Source organism: Bombyx mori, chromosome 11 (assembly GCF_030269925.1).
Source record: "Bombyx mori chromosome 11, ASM3026992v2".
In the NCBI taxonomy this organism is placed as follows: Eukaryota; Metazoa; Arthropoda; class Insecta; order Lepidoptera; family Bombycidae; genus Bombyx; species Bombyx mori.
In genome coordinates this window covers 6683240-6705832 of record NC_085117.1, presented here as the reverse complement: position 1 = coordinate 6705832, position 22593 = coordinate 6683240, and the positions used below count along the sequence as shown (strand labels likewise).

At 35.0% G+C, this 22593-nt stretch overlaps 1 protein-coding gene and 1 long non-coding RNA gene across 5 annotated transcripts in view; one reads left to right on the top strand and one right to left on the bottom strand.

Annotated features, from left to right (window-relative positions):
- Positions 1-1751: 1751 nt before the first annotated feature.
- LOC110384878 (uncharacterized) lies at positions 1752-22485 on the top strand. The gene is made up of 3 exons (XR_002430248.3): positions 1752-1827; positions 21641-21737; positions 22344-22485. It is a non-coding gene; the product is annotated as an uncharacterized LOC110384878 (long non-coding RNA).
- Positions 17169-22593, bottom strand: part of LOC101744167 (netrin-B) — a 249874-nt gene continuing 244449 nt past the window's right edge. For 2 of the 4 annotated variants that reach the window (XM_004924107.5, XM_012688688.4), the window contains exons 6-7: positions 22314-22497; positions 17169-21787 (exon numbers count right to left, since the gene is read on the bottom strand). In XM_004924107.5, the coding sequence (XP_004924164.2) occupies positions 21637-21787; positions 22314-22497 (335 nt within the window). In that variant the 3' untranslated portion in view covers positions 17169-21636. The remainder of the gene's footprint in view (positions 21788-22313; positions 22498-22593) is intronic. The other 2 variants (XM_012688689.4, XM_062671047.1) reach the window with 1 other exon arrangement.

Below are 22593 nucleotides of genomic sequence, written 5' to 3'. Positions count from 1 at the left end.
CACACAGGCAGATGAGATGGTGACTTTATTACTTTCGGCCAATATTTTAAAATGACATAGTCTACAATACAATTTCTTTTTTTGGTTCAATTTACAATTAAAGCGTGTTTTTAGTTTTGAAATGTACTTAATTTGAGTTAAATACATAACAGCGTCTTGCGTGTGGGAGTACTTTAGCTAATTTAGTTTTAGAAGTTAAAATCACGTTAAAACAGTTCTAACTGAATTTACACTATGTATATAATTATTCTCATCGATTTAGACATTGGGATGGATTAGTGTGGATTAGATTTCCATTCTAACTCTTAAAGTAGTTAAAACTGATATCGGCAGTCATAAGTATGTAGTAACTTATTCACGTTCCCGGTATGAGATTACAAAAAAATAAACTATGTAAGTTTATTCCGAATGTTCAAAACACTTGGTTAAAGCCATTTAATAATACAATTGCATTACTAAATCAATACGGGAATAATATCAATAATTTTGCTATAACACAAAAGAAATGTTTATATTAAACATGGCGATTACATCGTATGTTATAAACGGAGTGTTTCAGCGGCACCTGTTACAGAGGCCGTACTCGGATGCTCACTGATTGGGGGCAATTTGATAAATAAGTTCATTATAAATAATAATTGAATAATCGAAGTCGTCTTGGTCTAAAGGGTAAGACGTTCGGTGCATTTGTGCTGAGCGATGCACCGGTGCTCGAATCCCAGGCGGGTACCAATTCTTCTAATGAAATACGTACTCAACAAATGTTCACGATTGACTTCCACGGTGAAGGGATAGCATCGTATAATAAAAATCAAACCCGCAAAATTATAATTTGCGTAATTACTGGTGGTAGGACCTCTTGTGAGTACGCACGGGTAGGTACCACCACACTGCCTATTTCTGCCGGGAAGCAGTAATGCGTTTCAGTTTGAAGGGTGGGGCAGCCGTTGTAACTATACTTGAGACCTTAGACCTTATATCTCAAGGTGGGCGGCGCATTTACGTCGTAGATATCTATGGGCTTCAATAACCACTTAACACCAGGTGGACTGTGAACTCGTCTACCCAAATAAGCAATAAAAAAATAAATAAAAAAATTAACACTTTCAATAAAATATACTAGTTTCTTCATTAGTAGAGTGGAATCATTAGCAGTAGAAACAGGCCGGATTGTGGTACCTTCTCGTGCTCCTGGAAATACGGACTGCTCTCAGTTAATTAGGTTCTCAGGCAATACCAGGAGTAATTCCTAGTTGTTATCTACTTGTTGTTGTTATTTATGTTCGAAGAGAGACATGCTTGATCAGATTCTCTAAGTATCTCTGGGTACGCAATAATTTTAGACATTTATAATAATAAGCCTTTTTATGTCTGGTTATCCAATCTTAGGTGAATTATAATATTACATTAAACAGCAAATATGAATTTTGTTAGTAATTTAGCTTAAATTATGTTGGTAATATAAGACATTATTTTTATTAGGTATAGAAGTTAATTTTAGACATTATTAGAAATAAATTCTACTACATTGGACGGTTATGCCGTGTTAAAATGGAAACGACACGGGCATCTGGGCCAACTTACCGTGTATCATAAATTACAAAATTACCCACCATATTTACTTGACCCCCCGACCCGGCCTGATTACGTCCACGCCGCGTTCCTGTTTGCTAATGTCAGGTGAATTAATTGTTTTAGAATTAATTAAAATTATTTCGTAATTTCCCCATTGAAATACAAAGTTAGTGTACACAATATAGAGCTTGCAGCGACGGCTGTGCTCCCATAAAGCGATGGAAATGTTTGCTTGGGGGGTTCGCTTCGAGGGTAAGCAAAGCAAATTATTAGATTAATTAATATTGTCGATTCCTTTTGAACACTAAAGTGAGATGTAATAAAAAAGATTAAAGATTTCTATTAAAGTGTGGTTGCTGATAATGTTTTGTACAAATATTGAAATAAGGGCAGTGTATCAACTGTTATGAGACTTAAGGCCCTACTGGTGGTAGGACCTCTTGCGAGTCCGCGCGGGTAGGTAGCACCACCCCGCCTATTTCTGCCGTGAAGCAGTAATGCATTTCGGTTTGAAGGGTGGGGCAGCCGTTGTAACTATACTTGAGACCTTAAAACTTATATCTCAAGATGCGTGGCGCATTTACGTCGTAGATGTCTATGGGTTCCAGTAACTACTAAACACCAGGTGGGTTGTGAGCTCGTCCACCCATGTAAGCAATAACAAAAAAATAAAAAATACAATAGCTGGAGGAACATAATCACGAAGACCGTTCATGGCGGTCGCAGTCCTGAGTCATGAGGGTCCGATCAAGAAGAAGATAGTAGATACGTTCTAAACATTTAGAGGCTATTACGGATTTAGTTGTAGTAGCATGAGTCATGGGGAACTGCGGTCCCAGGTTATGACGCAAGGGGATCCACCAAGGATGCGTGTAGCCCATCCTATATGGATTTCAAATAGCTCGCCAACCTAGAAGACTTTGAAGACGCTTACGACGAAAAAGCTTAGATTCGGCGGGGGAGCAAGGTCAAGAATTAAGATTTGGCAACGAAGCCTTGATAAAAACTTAACTCATCACTCATCCTCATCTACCTCTGCTGTTAAGCGATCTAGATGTAGAGACCTTGGAGTTACTGACGCTCAATACGATTTTGTAATTGAAAATCATATTGGCGAAACCGTTTGCTTATGTACTAGATAACAACCCTAAAGCACTTTGTGGAAAGCTATTAATAGGAAACAAGCTTACAAAATGCCTCGGTATATTTTACCAATACTCTACCATAATATTTGAGCGAAGAATCGTTACGTAGGTGTGATATTCTTATTATATTTTTCTGTTCGCATTACACGGTAATATTTTCTCGTTGTCGGGAATAACAAGATGACTTGTACGTTTTGATCATAATCCGGAATGCTGTATGTATAGACTATGATTTTAATAATTATCCCTATCGACGCTTGAAAGGCAACTTGACTAAGCGACAATGCGTGAACTTTTCAGTAGACTAATTTAAAGTTGAAATACCTGAAAAAATATATATTTTAACGAATCTAGCTGTAGGATTGAAATGATTTTAATAGACCTAGAAATATATTTTTTTTGCGCATCGAATAGGGTTATTGCCTATCATTTATTTATAAAGCAGATATTATCGCTTAGTCATGTTTGCCTTTCAAGCGACGCTATATTTTATAATACTCGATAATTTTTATTCATCGTCGTCAAAGGCAGATAATCTAAAGCCCATAATCTAAAGTGGTCAACGTTCTTATGGAGATCGTTAAAGGGATACAACTAAGTTCCCGCTAACGTATCTATATATTAATACGTGAAGCAAAAACTTTGTATCCCTTTTTACGAAAATTACGCGGACGGAGGAGTATGAAATTTTCCACACTTATAGAGAATATAGAGAAGAAGTGCACAATGCTAATTTTTTCTTTAGAATAATGCATAAAAGATACTTTAAATCAATAAAGAAAACATTACACACACTACATACCATGTATTTGACGCACACACGCATGCATACTATTTATTGTCTAACTTTTATTCTTGACGTCTGTTGTCAAATTGAGAATAGATTAAATATTGTTTGTCTTTATTAATATTTTTTATAGTGTAGTCTTGGCGAAGTTTTTGAATATAAAAGTATAAAATACAATCATAATAGTGTACAAACTTACAATTTCAATTAATTATAGTCGAATTTCGACTACTGCGGGACCTCTAGTATTCCTAATTCTGCAGCGAATCAGTCAAGGTTTCCCGTCTTTCATCATTGCACAATATAATTTGACTTAGACTTCATATTTCTAAGTGGTTAACAGCATTCACATTGCTTATAGGGTCCAGTACTACTTTAAATCAATTGCCTCGTAAGCTCGTCCACACGTGAAATGCCTTAGTTAGTTTAGCCCACGGACACCACTACGTGATTTCTTCCACTCACCCTAAAATATGAAGTCAAATTGTTATACGTCTTCAGATTTTCGGTTCAAGCTTCAATTATATATTTTTTCTTTTTTTTATTGCTTAGATGGGTGGATGAGCTCACAGCTCACCTAGTTTTAAGTAGTTACTGGAGCCCATAGACATATACAACGTAAATGCGCCACCCACCTTGAGATATAAGTTGTAAGTTCTCAAGTATAGTTACAACGTCTGCCCTACGCTTCAAACCGAAACGCATTATTGCTTTACAGCAGAAATAGACAGAGTGGTGTACCTTCCCGCGCGAACTCACTAGAGATCCTATTGCCATATTTTTATTTGGAGAATCTAAAGTCAGGGCTATAGATAGCGTTCTAAGTGCTCGCGAAAGTATTGAATGGTGTTTACTCTATAACTGTCCTTTTCGAATCTTTAGCTCGTTAGTTACAGCTCAGATCAATACCAGAGCTTGCTGAGAAATATATAATATATAAATTGGATAAATATCTAAGTTTAGTTACTGTACTCTATATAAATGTATTATCTATGGTACTATACGGATTGTTTGGGTAACGACCGATATGCCCAAGTGTCAATGTCAAATATTATTTTTTTTTTTTTTTATATCCTTTAATTAGAGTTTTAAATCGTTTATGTGAACAAGGAATGAATTTTAGGGCCTAAAGTAACCAGAAAAAATTAATCCGAATTTAAATATAGACGCTTTCGTTTTAGTATTATAAAATACTTACCTGAATACCTAATGGAAAGCAAGGTCAGATGCTGTTTGTTGCTAGGACAGTTTTATTTTCAATTATGATTACATTGTGTGCATTGTGGATTAAGATAAGGTTTAATAAAAAAAAGGTAACACGTACATATTTCGTAAGTACTGTAGATAGTAAACAAATTTCTATTTTAAAAAAATATCTAAATATTTTACAACATTAAAAGGATTGCGAGAATTAACAATAAAATCACATTATGCACAAATTATTTTTTATGGTAATGTTATTTTATTTATTTATTTATAACTTCATATACTAGAAAGTATAAAGGCGGACTTAATGCCATAGGCATTCTCTAACAGTCTACCTTAGGGTAGTGCAGAGATGAAGCTTGGTAGGTGTAGTGTAAAGGTGATAATTACTTAAACATATGTGTATATATAACATACATAATATTTATAGATACAAATACTCGTACTTAAACAAATACATAGACATAAATATATAGATATACATAAATATATACATATACATATCATAAATATATACATATAAAAACATATATAAACAAATATTATTCGTGCGGGCCAACCTAAATAAATGTGTGTGATAAGTTTAGCATCAGCCAACCCAGTCTGTGAATTTCATCAAAACAAGCTCCCGTTTTTGCGCTTGAAATCTCACACAAAATTTTTACTGATGGAAGGATCTCGTGTGAGTCCGGGTAGGCACCATCTATTTCTGCCGTGAACCAGTAATGCGTTTCGGTTTGAAGGGAAGAGTAGCCGTAGTAACTATATTGATACCTTAGAACTTATGTCTCAAGGTGGGTGGCGCATTTACGTTGTAAATGTCCATGGGCTCCAGTAACCGCTTAGCACCAGGTGGCCTGTGAGCTCGTCCATCCATCTGAGCAATAAAAAGTAAAAAAAACTTATTGCCACAATGAAGTGGATAGCTCAGATTTATAACAGTTTATGATAGTTCTTAAGGGCCAAGAGCACTGGAGGGCTTCGTACTCTGAATGCTATGCTATAGTTTTATAGACTCTAGCGGGAAGTGTGAAATTTCGCCTACTCACTAACGGAACGATAAGGTGCTTGTTGTACTGCGAGAGATTTACGATAGACTATCGTCATGTATATAACATTAAAACCTTTTTGGTTGGCAAACCATTGGTAGTTTTGTTTCGTATTTATTACTACTCCTTTTTTATTTTTTTTATTGCTTATCTGAACTATGACCTATAAGCTATGGCTATAAGCTATAAGCTGTGGCTATGAGCTCCTCCACCCATCTGGGTGGACGAGCTCATAGCCCACCTGGTTCTTAAGCGGTTACTGGAGCCCATAGACATCTACAACGTAAATGCGCTACCCACCTTGAGATATAAGTTCTAAAGTCTCAGTATAGTTACAACGGCTGCCCCACCCTTCAAACCAAAACGCATTACTGCTTCACGGCAGAAATAGGCAGGGTGGTGGTACCCATCCGTGCGGACTCACAAGAGGTCGTACCACCAGTAAAAACTGACTGACATATATAGGTTTAAAAATATACATATATAGATAATAAACATCCAGACAGAGAACAACCAAACCTTTTTATTATGTTTATTAATCGAACCCACGACCCTCAGCGCAACAGTTAGGGTTGTAACTATTGCACCACAGTCAGTCAGAACTCTACATTTAAATTTAAATCTAAACTCTAATAGTTTAGCGTCGCCTTAAACAGTCTCACACATCGAAACCACGTATTTACGCTGGCGTTAGAACAACAATACGTGATTAAAATGTGCGTGCGTGGCTCCGTACAAAGCACAAGATTACACTGCGTCGTATTGTGAAGGCTCGTGTTTTGATTGGTGCACGTTTGTACTCCCGATTGACAGGTGACGAAGCTTCGGGCATATGTCGTATTTTATGTTCGTCAATTAAGCAATGCTAACGAGATATTTTATTATTACTAGAGGTCCCGCAGTAGTCGAAATTCGACTATAATTAATTGGAATTGTAAGTTTGTACACTATTATGATTGTATTTTATACTTTTATAATCACAAATTTCGTCAAGACTACACTATAAAAAATATGAACAAAGACAAACAATATTTAATCTCAATTTGACAACAGTGTATAATCTATGTTGACAACAGACGTCAAGAACAAAAGTTTGACAATAAATAGTATGCATGCGTGTGTGCGTCTAATATATGGTATGTAGTGTGTGTAATGTTTTCTTTATTGATTTAATGTATATTTTATGCATTATTTTAAAAAAATATTACCATTGTACACTTCTTTTCCATATTCTCTATTATTGTGGAAAATTTCATACTCCTCCGTCCGCGCAATTTTCGTAAAAAGGGATACAAAGTTTTTGCTTCACGTATTAATATATAGATTGCTCCCCGTTTCGTGGCGTAGGTGTTGTTGGATGATGAAACTGAATTTTGCTTCTATAGAAATCTTTACATAGCTTAAAATGAAGTCGCTTTCGCTGTCTGATCGTTTAGATCTTTTAAATGGTTCAACGGATTTTAATGCAGTTTAAGAGAAAGGTTTTTGAAGTTATACTTCTTTAGGCACGTTATGAAAAATTGATGAGAGTGAAATTTTACGAAGCGCGCGCACCGTGACACAAAATTAACAGAATGAAGTTGCCCACTAAATCGCTCATTACAGTACGACCGACGTAACTTGGCGAGTCTGAATATAGGCGCAGGTGAACTTTCGCGCATGTACACTCTTAAAAAAAGTGTCATTAGCATTCATTTTTTAGTAATTTAAATAACAAAATTATTATTTAATATAATTCATACTAAATATTATTATTATTAAATTATTAACGTTAAATATTTATTATTAATAATTTAATATTTGAAAAAAAAAAGAAATAAATTTAATAAAAATAAAGTATAACTTTTTACGCGCGTACATAAGTACACGCACCCTTTTTTTTAAGTATAATAAATATATTTCATACTACACAAAAGCCGAAAATTCTGCATTGCACCCCCGTGAAGACGGAGCGGGTCGCTAGTATAGAATAAGTAATGTTTGTAACGTTATTTATTCGCTAAAACGTCGCGCTATATTAAACTATTTATAAATTTGCAAGTATATTGACAAGGATGTTTGACTTTGGTTACTGAATTCGATTTTCTCGAAAAAAAGGCGGTGGCATTTCGCGTATTCCCAGAGAAGACTTCGAAATTATCTTCCATAGTGCTCGTAATGGTTTTACTCACGATTTTATCAGCTTGAAATATGCAGGGTAGAACAGCTGATACTATACAATTGAAACTTAGACCTCATGTCTCAAGATATATGACTTCATTTGCAAAGCTAATCCATGATCTTATCCATTCATCTAAGCAATAAAAAATGATATCCCACAAGCTTATGTCGTACAAATTCTAGTTTTCATCAATTTTTCAGCCGTCCAACCCTATCTATACTAATATTATAAAGAGGAAAGATTTGTTTGTTTGTTTGTTTCGAATAGGCTCCGAAACTACTGGACCGATTTGAAAAATTCTTTTTCCATTAGAAGCCGACATTGTCCCTGATGAACATAGGCTACTTTTTTTTTTTTCATGTGTGTTTTAATGTTTCCGAAGCGAAGCGAGGGCGGGTCGCTAGTGGATGATAAAATGATGGTGATAACATGGCTCTAATATACGTGCGGAGATCTCGAAGTTAGTAGACAGAGCTTATGCAGCAATTTGAATTAAAAAGTAAGTTAGGTTAGGTAGGTAAAAAATGTAGGTAAGTCAAATAAGATGACATACTCGTACATTGTGATAGGTTGATATTAGGTATAGATAATAAATACTCTTAATAATCCATTAAGTCTCAATTAATACATTAAGTGATTCAAACAAACATATTTTCGCAGTCTTTTTAAATTGTTTTTGTTGCTTAGATGGATGGACGAGCTCACAGTCCACCTGATGTTAAGTGGTTACTGGAGCCCATAGACATCTACAACGTAAATGCGACACCCACCTTGAGATAATAATATAAGTTCTAAGGTCTCAAGGTTAGTTACAAAGGCTGCCCCATCCTTCAAACCGAAACGCATTACTGCTTCACGGCAGAAATAGGCAGGGTGGTGGTACCCACCCGCGCGGACTTACAAGAGGTCCTACCACCAGTAAAAAGTTAGTTTTGTACGATATGATTTTTCTCTTCTCAAAAGTGTAAACTTATATAAATTTTAATGCATGTGCTATTCCGCTTTCCTAGAAGAGTGTGTGTGTGTGCGTGTGTGTACGAAGTTATTTATTTGACATGTGCTCAAAAGCGGTCAGCAGATTTTGGAGTGTAGGCGTGTAATAATAATTTAAAAACCGCTCCCACATCAACATATTTGTGTAGTAGTATTAAATCAATTAGCAAATTACCGTAGAGCGATTTATCTGGTCAGTAGCGGGTGTACATCTTGCCTTGTATGAGGAAATTTCAATCTTGCATTCCGATCGCCTTTCGCGAAGCATTCCTACCTTTATTACAATCTTGCCATCAGTTACAAAAATATCATTATTAAAAAGAAATAATATATTAAAATTAACGTAGAATTTTTTTACAAAAACAATAATGCACCTTTAGGTTTTGTAATTGTTACATCTGACAGTTAGACTTTTTTTTTTACGATGAGAATTTGAATGAGATTTTTAAGCGAAGATTTATATTACGTCTTTACATTCGGTTCTAATATGAGGAATTATAAGAAGATGATTAGTTTACAACTTTAATCAATTGTGACGAAATTAAATGGCACGAGATGAGATGGGACGATGACCGACGAGATGTCCAGTAAATAACTAATGGTTATTTACTGGAATTTTTTCAGTGGACATTTTGGAAGATCTCGGGATCTTCGTCCAATAGCCCTGTTTCATTTTTCTACAATTGTTCACTTTTACAGATGTTAAACAGTTATCAAGTTCTCCGATTCCCTTCACGAAGCCAAGGATTGCAGTACTCGTCGTTATGGATCCATCAGATCCAATAACTCTTGTACTAGACGCCTTCAGCTCTAATGCTAGAAGCAGGATTAGATACCCCAGTAGCCGTACTCGTCGATCTCGACAAAGAATTCGAGGAGTAACTTAACCCATGCATCAGCCCGTTGAGTTCCTCGCCGGATCTTCTCAGCGGAAACAACACTTACTTGCATTATACACAACACACCATAGATAATAATAGACTGACTTGGTGGCGTAGCAGTTAGCGCCCCTGTTTCCATTCCCGCATAGGGCAATCATTCCGTGTTAAACAGGTTTGTTTGCTCTTTGTTTGGGTGTTTATAACCTACAAATGTACATATGTAAAGAAAAAAAAAGATGTGTGGTGTCGTGGGACACCGGATAGGAACGAAGTTCCTTATTATGAAAATATTAATTTAAGTTCTATGCGAGGTACAAAGAAAATAAAACTGGAAGTTTCGCAACAACCCACGGTAATTCGGTAACGTGCGAACTTATTGTGGTACACTTCATTCACGGTTGTTTGCATAAGAGTTAGTGTATTGCGCAAACGAACAAGCTGAGATCGTGGTCAATGAATGATAAAAAATATTTTATTTTTTGTGCGTTATTACAAAGTTAAGTCGTACACTGTGTGCATTACTAATAAAAATCTTACGTTACGGACGTTTTTCCCGGTCGGGGTACCCCTCCGCATCGTCCCATAAGGAACTTCGTTCCAAAACCTTTATCATTTAAAACTCTTTAGTTTTTAAAAAGGATTTTTCTTCAGCGTCGTTCAGTATCACGAAGTGAAGTCTGTCATTCAGTAAAAAGAGAGTTCAGTTTTGGATAATACATAATATATTAATACTATTTAAAATATTAATTTAAAAACAGATTTAAAGGCTTTAAATGTTGTTTGTTTTCTTATTACATGACAGAAAAGAGAATTAAGTCTTTTATTGTTTATTCATTCTGAAATATTCCAAATCATTACATTTAAGTAGTTAAACATATATAATAATATGTTTTTCTGTCTCTGGTACCCATAACATAGGTAATCCTAAATCGGAGCCGGATGTACATGCGTGATTTGCTCCCAGTTATTAATATTATTTATTTAACACTAGCGACCAGCCCTCGCTTCGCTTCGGAAACATTAAAACACACAGGAAACCAAAAAAAAAAAATAAAAAAAAAATTAAAAAAAGTAGCCTATGTTCATCAGGGACAATGTCGACTTCTAATGGAAAAAGAATTTTTCAAATCGGTCCAGTAGTTTCGGAGCCTATTCGAAACAAAAAAACAAACAAATCTTTCCTCTTTATAATATTAGTATAGATATAGACAACACGCTATAGTTTCGACAACGCTAAACTTTCACACTTGGAATGCAATGATAACTTTGAAAAAACCTTCTCAAAACAAAAGCCAAACGCCCCTTTCGATACAAAAGGAGATACCATAAAACAAATGTAATACGCTGTCGGCACACGGGCAGCGCCGCTATGATTTCCCAGAGGAACGCGGAGGTGTGATAAGTAGCACGAACATCATTTTTCTTTTAAGATGTGTTATTTTTTCTCGGCCAAACGAATGGCCAACGAGGCATTATGTTTTCTTCGATGTACATACATATCTGTTTAATCTAGTGTTTTTACTGTTACTAGTGGTCGAAATTCGACTATAATCAATCAAAATTATAAGTTTATACACTATTATGCTTCTATTGTCAAATGCTTCTACGAGTATAGTCACAGATTTCACCAAGACTGCACTTTAGACAAATATTAATAAAGACAAAAATATTTAATCTATTCTCAATTTGACTACAAACTATAAGCAATAAGAAAACTTTGATAATAAACAAATAGTACGCATGCGTGTGTGTGTCAAATACACGGTAGTGTATGTCATGTTTTCTTTATTGATTTAATGTATCTTATATGCTTTTTTTTTTTAAATATTAGCGTTGTGCACTCCTTCTCTATATTCTCTATAAGTGCGGGAAATTTCATACTCCTCCGTCCGCGCAATTTTCGTAAAAAGGGGTACAAAGTTTTTGCTTCACGTATTAATATATAGATTAAATGTATGTATAATACTATTTTCATGGCTACGGACGTAATTTCAATATGTGCCTAGTGTAATGACAATAGTAAATGCGAGATTGTATCGTAAAAAGTACTTTTAATTATGTTTATGACTCGCGTAAAACGAAGAAAGCATTATGTGGTATTAAGCATGATATTTAAAATTACGATTGTTTTCTTGCTTACTACACTACAGAATTATTATTTCTCTGTCTGTTAAAGATAATTTGAATTGGGTGTTTGAATAAATTTTCTGCAATAAGACTTTTAACTTCCTTTTAAGTTTCTTTTAACTTTTTTATTTATTTATTTTTTATTGCTTTGATGGATGGACGAGCTCACAGCCCACCTGGTGTTAAGTGGTTATTGGAGCCCATAGACATCTACAACATAAATGCGCCACCCACCTCGAGATATAAGTTCTAAGGTCTCAGTCTCTCACTTCCTTGTAGCTTAAAATCTTCAAATAATTAAAGTGTTATACATGTCTTTTTGTATGCAATCAGCATCAAGACACACTCGGCTTTTAAAGAAAACTGTAATAAAACATTATCAGCGCTTGTAAGATCGCTTTATTTCTTGGTGACACTAAAGTTCAAAGCAAAGAGCAACTATATAGTTTTTTGAAAGAAATAAACAGGATGGTGGTACCTTCCCGTGCGGATTCACAAGAGGTTTTACCACCAGTAATTACGCAAGTTATAATATTGCTGATTTGATTTTTATTACACGTTATTATTCCTTCATCGTGGCAGTCATACGTGAAGTTCAGTGAAGTCAATATTTCTTTACAAAACATTGATGCTTTCTTGCGGGATTCGAACATTGGCACAGTCGCTCGATCCGCGTACAACGGTCGTCTTATCCATTAGGCCACGAGGACTTCTGTTTGCGAAATTGTATATTATCATTGTAATGTGACTTGCGACGTTTTGCTATTGAGTCAGACGATTTAACAGGGACGAAATAAAAACACATTTCGATTCGTTATATCAATGTAATTTTTATTTTATATATATATTTTTTTTTAAATAAATATAACCAATAACATTTGTTCACATCACAGGAGTTGGGGGGTACAATGAGAACTCAAATATTAATACGAGATTAAAATGATTAGGCTGCTCACAAACATTCAGACTCGATTCATTTGAAACTGAAGGATATCATACGGCGTGGGATTTCTTCCCATTTTTTTTTTAGAAGCGTGGTGTTTCTTCTATTTTCAGGCAGTCCATATAGATGAACTGTGAATTCACTATAATTACTTTATTTTCTAAGGTTTCTACTGTTTGTACTCTAAAATACGTTAATGACCACTAAATAATTAAATGTATGCTCTATGTGATATTTTGTTAATGAAAAATATCTTTGTTATGACTACTAATATAGACGAAGGGAATCCTTTTGATTTAAGGTCTAGTTATGATAATTGGTCAGGGAACACAGTAAATCTGAGGTCAAAATAATCATTGAGTGTGTGTGGACAGCCTAATATTTATAAATGCTTTCCAATTAATTTGACATCACTTACAAATTATTGTTACTTTAATACATTAGAAAATACATTCAAAAGTAATGGTACAGTCGCGTTGAAAATGCTCATTAAATTAACGACGGAAGTATGTAGGCCTTTTGTGCGTTATAGTACTTTTAATCTGCATACCGGCTCGGCATGTACCAGATGATCTTAAGATATCACTTGGAAAATCTTTGTCGTGCTAATTTTATGGTTTCCTTTTTTTTAATGTGAGTGTATTACAATTTTTACTATTTTTGGTACATACATAAAGAACAAAGATTACAATTGAACACACATACGACCTTCACATTTAGTTTATGCATTAAATTACGCCAATCGAAAAAGCGAAAAGAATCGTGTTATAAGCCATACGATTTTATGTAAATAAATTACATTAAAGATAATAATAATAATATATAATATGATTATAAAAACAATATTCACAATTTGTTAAAATAATTATTAATCCTTTAAAGTTAAATAAATAGAATTCAAAACATTTTTGTTTGTTGATTTACTTCAGTAGTTCCAAGTAAAGTAAACTTGCAAGCGATTGGGAAGTAATAAATGACACAGCAAATTTAAAATGCAGTCAAGTCATTTTGATCACGTTGAGATAAAAAAAAACTTCAGAGGTGTCAAGGGACACCCGGATGGAACGAAGTTCCTTTCGATTATTTAGTTATAATAATAAATTACGGCATTATGAAGAAGAAAAAAACAATACTATGAACTAAATTACTATTGTTGAAACGCTATCTCGAGAAACTGTACTCATTACGCGGACCAATCGGATACGAGCAATGTCACGCGATAAGCGCCTACACGTTGATTGGTCAAAATGACGGATCTAAAAAGTGTCGTGACAACTTTTCGTAAGAATTTTTTCCGTCTAGCCCCCTTTCACAACGCGCGATAAGGAACTTCGTTCCAAAAAACTGCGTGTCACATTTCTCACTATGTTATACTGTGATCGTGTTAATGAATTAAAATATCATTGCTAACAATAAATCAATACACGATAATGTTTTCTGTTTCTTTTATTAAAATAAAAATAATTCAATTTGCCACGGATGACCACGGATTCCTTAGAATATGGCGCAACGGATGTGTCGAAATGCTCTTTCTATAATAAATTCATACTTTATGTTGTTCTTATTGATTGAATATACATAAATCATTATTTACGCTTAGAAAAGCTTTACGTGTGAATGTGGTTGTATTGTTGTTACACAGTACGCTGACATATAACAATATTGAATAGGATAAACAGATGAAAAGAGATAGAGATTACTTCTTCTGTTACTAAGATGCTATTTGTTTTGTCTGAAAAGAAATACGTTTAATTCGACCATTAGCAAGTACAATATTAAAACAACATTTAAATCTTATGACGCTATTTCATAAAGATATGCATACACAACTAGACAATGATAAATACATTGCATTAATTCTACAATAACTAAAGTACACTTTTTACAATATTTTGTAAAACTTTTCAAAGCGGTTCACCTAATATTAGTATATTATGTACAGGCGTAAGAAACGCCCGTGAATATTAAATAGCTTTTAATATAATATCAGCTATTTTCTATATCAATTTTGTTTGTAATGTACAGTGCATCATAATTGTTCAAAAGACATTTAATCAATTAAAGAATTTTCATGTTTGGTTAAGATTAACTCTTCCATTCTCCCTGATCTGTTCCTATAGGTGTGTTCGTGAGATGTTCAAGTATCATATATATAATATGAGATTCAGCACCCTTTGCCTCTGAGACCAGATTGAATATACGGATTTTTCGAGACTTTTTAGCTGATATTGGCTCAAACAATTGCAAGAACTTATTCCGGTATGTACAAATTAAGCTCACGTAACTCAAGCTATTTTTTTTTATCGCTTAGGTGTAAGGACGAACTCACGGCCCACCCGGTGCTAAGTGGTTACCGGAGTCCATAGACATCTACAACGTAAATGCCACCACCGATCTTGAGATATGAGTTCTAAGGTCTCAGTATAGTTACAACGGCTGCCCCACCCCTCAAACCGAAACGCATTATTGTTTCACGGTAGAAATAGGGAGGGTGGTGGTACCTACCCGTGCGGACTCTCAAGAGTAAAAACTAATAAAAAATTAAGTTAAGCTAAGATATAAAAGCTGAGCTAATTTCGGTAGGCAGCGGCTTGGCTCTGCCCCAGGCTTTGCTGAAGTCCATGGGCGACGGTAACCACTCACCATCAGGTGGGCCGTATGCTCGTCTACCTACAAGGGCTATAAAAAATAATAATTAAAAGTTAAATTAGCGAGTTAGCAGTTAAGCTAAGTTATACTGTGGCGGGTTCACGGCGGCTCCTGCCTTCAGTTATTGGACGATCGTGTTCCTTTAACGCGCTATCGCAAGCTAACCAAAGCGTTTTAGGTTTTTTCAATTACAAAGATAAAGTCGTGACGTGCGTCGCCGTTTTTGTTTACCGAGAATGGCAGCACCGAGATTATTGTAAATTGTTGGATCGTGCGTCAACGAGATTTATGCGCTTGTGTTGCTAGAGGCGCCCCGAGCTGCCATGGATCTAACATGAGCAAAAGGAATCGCTGTAATATTAATTAATCAATCGATTCGTGTAAATAGCTCAGAACCAATCACGCGCGGTCACCTGGACCCCTAATTAGAATTCCCTGTGTTATAAAAAAGCCTTCGTTTCATACCATACAATGAAATGAAATTCATTAATTTGAAACATTAATCAGTTGTCATGAAGTTAAATGAAATGAGATGATTTAAGCTGAAATATAATCTCAGTAAAATGCTGGTTATTTATTGAGATTTTTTCAGTGCGCTTTTTGGAAGATCCCGAGAAGCTACGTGTAACGGCTTTGTTTCATTTTCCCACATTTGTGCATTTTCACAGATACTAAACAGTCAATAAATCCTCGTTATTGCACATTCAAATCTGGAAAGTCACTAAATAGCCAAAATAAAAAAAAACACACACACAACTTCGCTCCTCGCGTTCCCGCCAAAATTTTATGTTATGTATGAATACCATAGAGTTACTATTCTAACTGGAGTGCTTACTTCGTTTGACATAAAAACTAAAAATATACTTTATGTCTATGGCTTAAAGTTTATTTTTAAATAGCAAAAGATGTAAGGAAAAACGGTCTGAAAAGAGAATGATTATTAAGTGGTGGTGTCCCTCTCGCACATTTTACAAACAAAAAGCAGTGTTGCTAGCTTAGCGGATTTTCCATAAAATCTCGGAATTTGGACCCCCGTCTTAGTTATCAAAAATGGCTTTTAGTGGTTAGTGGATTTTTTAGTAGCTTGGGCGTTGTTGAAAATTATCGAAAAGGTTAAAATCAATCCACTTTACAGGATTTTAAACATTTTATGACAATAATATATCTAAATACATATTATTTAAACGATGTGACTTAAACTTAACTAGAAAATGTTGCGAGAATTTAGAATTTCCATCAACGTCAAAAATTAAATTGGTTCAAAATAAACGTACAAAGTTATGGTGAAATTAGTTTCGGATGATGACAATTTATTAAAATAAATTATATAAGAAGTATTGATTATATGATATATATTGATTTTTAATAGAACATCATATATTAATAAAACTTATTAACAAAAAAATTATTGTTCTATATTAATAAGAACTCTGTTTAATGGAAAATTTAATGGTAGGTACGTAGATTTCTGATGGTTTTCATGTTGAATTTGGTGGAAAGCCAGATTAATTGTTGGCATCACCGAAAAAGAGCTATGAATGGATTAAAAGAAAAATGGCGTCTATTTACGTTTGTAGTGCGAAGTTAAAATGGCACTGATACAGCTTGTGGCTTGTTTTTTTTCGAAAATCGTGAAAGTTTCCGTGTAATCATGGTGAACACTTTTAATGTAAGTGGTTTTAAGCGAGAATCCTCTCCAGTTTGTGGAATATCCTTCCATATGTCAGATTCATTGATAAATTTTTACTAGTGTGAGCATATATTTTTAAAATGTGAGATATTTTGTCTCATTATAATATTTAATACCATTTGTCTTGTAAATTGTACTTAATCTATGTCATATACTAAATTTGAAAAAACAATCGTGAAAACTATAATTTTGCAATGTATTTTTCATATTATAAGAGCCATCACGTGGTATTTTTTGAACTTTTTTTATTGTATTGAATAGCGTCGCACGCAAGCATGTATATCATTTGCCTGACGTTAAGCGAACGAGGAGGATCTTCTAGTAAATATGACGTTGGAATTTCTGGAAAATGTCCTATATAAAGGTCAAACAAGAAGAATCAAGTACTCAAACGCAAGAAATAAAAAATACCCCGAGAAAAGCAAAATTACGACAAGATGTTAAGGTATTGAAACAAAAACTTAAAAGTCGCGAAATAGTGATTGTAAATATAAAGTCGATTTTAGATTTATTAGAGAAAAATGGCGATTTTTAATTGAATTGAAATTTAAATTGCGAAATTTTAATGATACTGATGGTCCACTTAGATATTGATTAAAATAAATTATGTATTTCGTTGAAAAAAAAAGAATTTACTTAAAATAGAGGAAATGTTATATTATAAGACTACAGAAAATTAACTGAACTTAATAATAATAATATGTATAACCAATATTTTGTAAATAGAGATCAAGTACTATGTGTATCGTGTTATGTGTATTGACTTGTCATTTAAGAGTTATTTAATTGTCTACATATAACAAATAAATGAATTTCAGTTCATTTCATTTTATTACCCATTGTGTTTTATTTCCTAAAATGTAACTAGTAGACCTAATATACACGTGTCATGAAAATAGCACAGAAGTAAAAATACAAGCAATTTTAAATCAATTAAAGATGTGAATGTAGGAAAAGAGCACCCGATATGCGCAGACCATGTCTGTTCAGTGTCTCACTCAGTGTGTCAAATATTAATTTGCACGGCCCACTTAGCCAGTACATTAAAGTAGGAATTGCGTAATTAAGTTCAACATAATATATTATTTAAGTCGCGGTTGAGTATTCGGACGTTAAACATGAGTTTGTGGAAGTTTAAGTAATAGAACTGAGGTAATGATGTTTATAATAAAACTCAGTGCTAGATTTTCGACAACGCAGCAATTTCCAAAAAAAACCGTCGAAAAAAATCACCATGACGACGAAGCAATGTTTAGAATTGAATTTACATAAATAAAAGGTTGCAAGCACGTGTTTTGTATTTACATAGGGTTACACAGAATTACTTAAGGTAAATTCAAAACTGATGCATGTGTATAATTTTGTCCTATAATTAAATTATATATGGTCACCACATTAGACAAGGACACCGCGACCAAAAAGTATTCTCTTTCGAGACCGATTTCTCGGCATTAGACAGCACTCCAGTTGTAGGTACATATTAACTCCATGATGAATACTTAGAATAACATAAAACGTTCAGAAATCAAATCCAATGTGCTCGTCCAATAATAGCTGTGAGCCTTTCTTTAATTACATCTAACTAGATCCAGTGTCGGATGTATCGTCCGCGTTCTACATAAATAACTTTGACAGCTCAATTGTGGACGATTACAATGAAAGCGATACATCTTTTATGGTTGTTGATCACTTTTTTATACGATCGATTCATTTCGGGTTTACATATTTTTTTCTTATTTGCATTTTTTTTTGTTCTATTTAAATTCAAAGCTTTTGTTATTGACTAAAAACGAAAATATTCAGAGATTTGTAGATTCATAAAAATGTTGACGGTAATTTGTTGTTTATGGAATGCTTCGGTTCGTAAAATTCAGATGATTTATTTTATATTAAATGTCTACCAACGGCTATCTTTACCAACAAGAGGAGTCGACGAAACAAATCAGCAGGCCGATATATTTTACCTAAGTTTTTACCTTTCATCTAGATACCGTGACTCATTGAGCTATAGATAACCAAGAGAAATATCAAACAAATCTGAGATGTTGGTTAAATGCTAATTAATCTACAAACATTTTTGACCGGTCATCGCTATCACCGAACCCGTCGCTTGCGACGAAGGGCTCGGCGAGTAAGTTAACCCATAGACACAGCCCACTGAGTTTCTCGCCGGATCTTGTCAGTGGGTCGCGTTTATGATCCGGTGGTAGATTCTGCGAAGCACTGCTCTTGCTAGGGCTAGTGTTAGCAACGGTTACGTTGAAGTGACTTCTCAAGGCCATCAGCTAACAATAAATTTTTTTAGGGTGCGTTTTGAGTACGCACTGGTACCATCACCCTGCCTATTTCTGCCGTTAAACATTAATAGGTTTTGGTTTGGAAAATGGGGCAGCCGTAGTGCTGTAGAACTGACACTTTGAATTCAAGTGTTAAGGTAAGTGGTGGCATTTACGCTGTTGTTGATGTCTATAGGCCCCAGTAATCACTTAACATCAATCGCTGGTCCATGAGCTAAGCAATAAAACGACAACAAATAAAATAATATTTTATCTGTAAACAATGTTAAGTGTATATTAAGTCAGTATCCTTTGCTTGCGTCATCTGTGATCCCGATAACAGACTGAGCGACCACTAGCTAATAAAATTGACCAAGATTTGAGAGAATCATATTCATCAAATAATGATGCACATGTACATTGCAAACGTGAAAGAATCCCTTAATCATAACGTTTCTTAGTAAAGCTAATAATACTGTACATACATTAAAACGCGTTCTGTTCGAAAAAAAAAAAAACGATGATTCAAATGAGAAATAAAAAAAAGAGAGTACATGTCGTCACTCCGTCAGTTACTTTGGCAAGATTAAAATAATTTACAAAAAATAATAATTTCACGTACACCATTTTATACATTTTGAACTTAAATAATATTACAATAACTTATAACTACAATTAAAAATAATCAAAACCTTATATCAGGTTTTACGAGTGAGGTACATTCAATAAACATTGTGACTACGTTTAGTTTACGAAAGACAGAAACAAACAGAAAAAATAAACAGTTCGTATTAGGATTCTAAAAAGTGTAACATATTCTTTCAAACAAGGTACATTTTGTAGTGCCTACATATTATTATAGTTTAGTCGAAGTTAACAAATTATAGGATATTTAAGCGATTACTTCGTAGATTACACTAGCTTAAGTAACAAAACGTTTGGCAGAGGAATTTAGTACACTTGTCCAAGGACTTCACTGTTTGTTAAATGGTCAAAGTGGCATGAATCAATCAAGAAGGGAAGAAGGAACACAATGTGAAACCTGAATTGTTTTTTGTGTTGACGGTACCACACCACCTGGGTGCTATGTACATCATAGCGTAACTACCGTAACCGTCACCTTGAGACATGAGGTTGTAGTCTCAAACGGTATCTTATAATGGCACTTCTACTACCCTCCACAACATAACGCATGACTGCTTCGTCGCAGAAATAAGCAAAATGGTGCAGGCCTACTCGTACATAAAATATACCTTATCACCTTACAATTACAGTCGAGTTTACGTCGAAGCCTTTATAGGAGGAGAAAGAGAAGGAGTTTCAACATGTATGTCATCAATATGTCCACTTTGACTAGAGCGTATAGATTACTTAGAAGTTCACAACATTATTCATTAAAACAATCTATGTATATAAGTATTGATGAAATTTAATTTAAAAAAGGAAAGATTAAACAGTTCGTTTTTATATTATACGTCCATGGTTAATAAGAAGTAGTAGTTGCCAGTGTCAGTCACTTGTCAATTGTATAAATCAATCTAATAGATAAGAATGTTGCTAGGACACAAAACAAGCGAATCTTAATATAGCTTAAAGTGTTTTACGAGAAACAGAAAAGAAACGCACGTATTTATGCATAACATCAAGTTCAAGTTATAAGTTATTTATTTAATCCTATAAATCCTAGGAAAGGAAACATATTACTAATTTTATCATTTTCGGAATCGTATATTTTCTACTTGAATATGATTCTACAATGTAAGCAGGTTCACAGTAGAAAATGTTGCCAGTATATTCTTACGGACTAGGAAACTTATGATTATATTCAATGATAAAAAAAGACTTTAATTCGATTTCAGAAACAAAGTCAGTTAATAAAAAGACATCGTTCGAAAAATTCATTAGTGATTTATTAACGTCGAAATTTTCGAAGGCTAATTAATTAATGTTCAAAAAATATTATCATAATTACGAGTTGCAGTAACATTTGAATGAATAACTACTCTTCGATTCTCACACGGAACAAACGACGGAATACGAGTCAACAAATGCCCGCGGCTTTGTCTGGCCTGTACAGCGACATCTTGTGATGGAGACTGGTAGTCTCTACGAATAAAATCTATAACAGTGACATCTATCGGCATGTTTTGGCGACTAGTGGCAGTTGATCGCGCGACGCTGAAGACGACGGATGCGTCGGTGCCAGTCGTCGCGCCACTCAAGGAGAAGGGTTCTCTCTCCCACCACTAAGCCCGGTAAGCCAGCTTGAAGACCTTCTTTTTCCACTCCTAGGATTAGGTATGATCTGCCGAGAAAAAAATGTACGTAGTAGTACGAGTTATTTATTACCTTCGTAGGCTGATGAGGTTACTGTCGATCTGATAGTATTATCCAAGGTTTACTGTTATTTGTGGCGACCAGCAATGCCACGGGTCACCCAAGCAGCTGAAAAACGCTGAGTTTTGAAGATAAACTGCTATTTGATTGAATAACGATTAAGAATTAAAATTTTGTTTTCTTAACAACTAAACATGCCATTACGGATCCATTAACGGTGCTCTTAGGTACCTCAAGCACCGGTCACCATCAACACTGAACCCGTCGCTTGCGACGAAGGGCTCGACGAGTAAATTAACTCACAGCTCACTGAGTTTCTCGTCGGATCTTCGTTCCCGATCCGGTGGTAGATTCTGCGAAGTACTACCCTTGCTAGAGCCAGTGTTAGCACCACTCCGGTTTAAGCCCCGTGAGCTCACCTACACGTCAAGGAGAAGCTGAAATAGCCTCTCAAGGATATCAGGTTAGGTAGGACAAAAAAAGAAGATACTGACTTGTTGATCTTTAGTTTAGGACACTTGCAGGCGAGGTCCCGGGCGCGCACGAAGAGCGCGGCGGCGCCCCGTCGCAGCCGGCTGCGGGGAGCGCGCTTGTACACCGCCTGCACGTTGAGCGCCAGACGGGACCAGGCGCCGCCAGCCGCGCTCGCCTCGCGACCTACCACCTTGCCCATTATGACTGCAACAACAACATTCCGATTAGAAAATCGTGCCTCGCAGACCCGTAAGGGCCCGAATCGGTCTAACTGTTCGGTCTAACTGATGGTAGGACCTC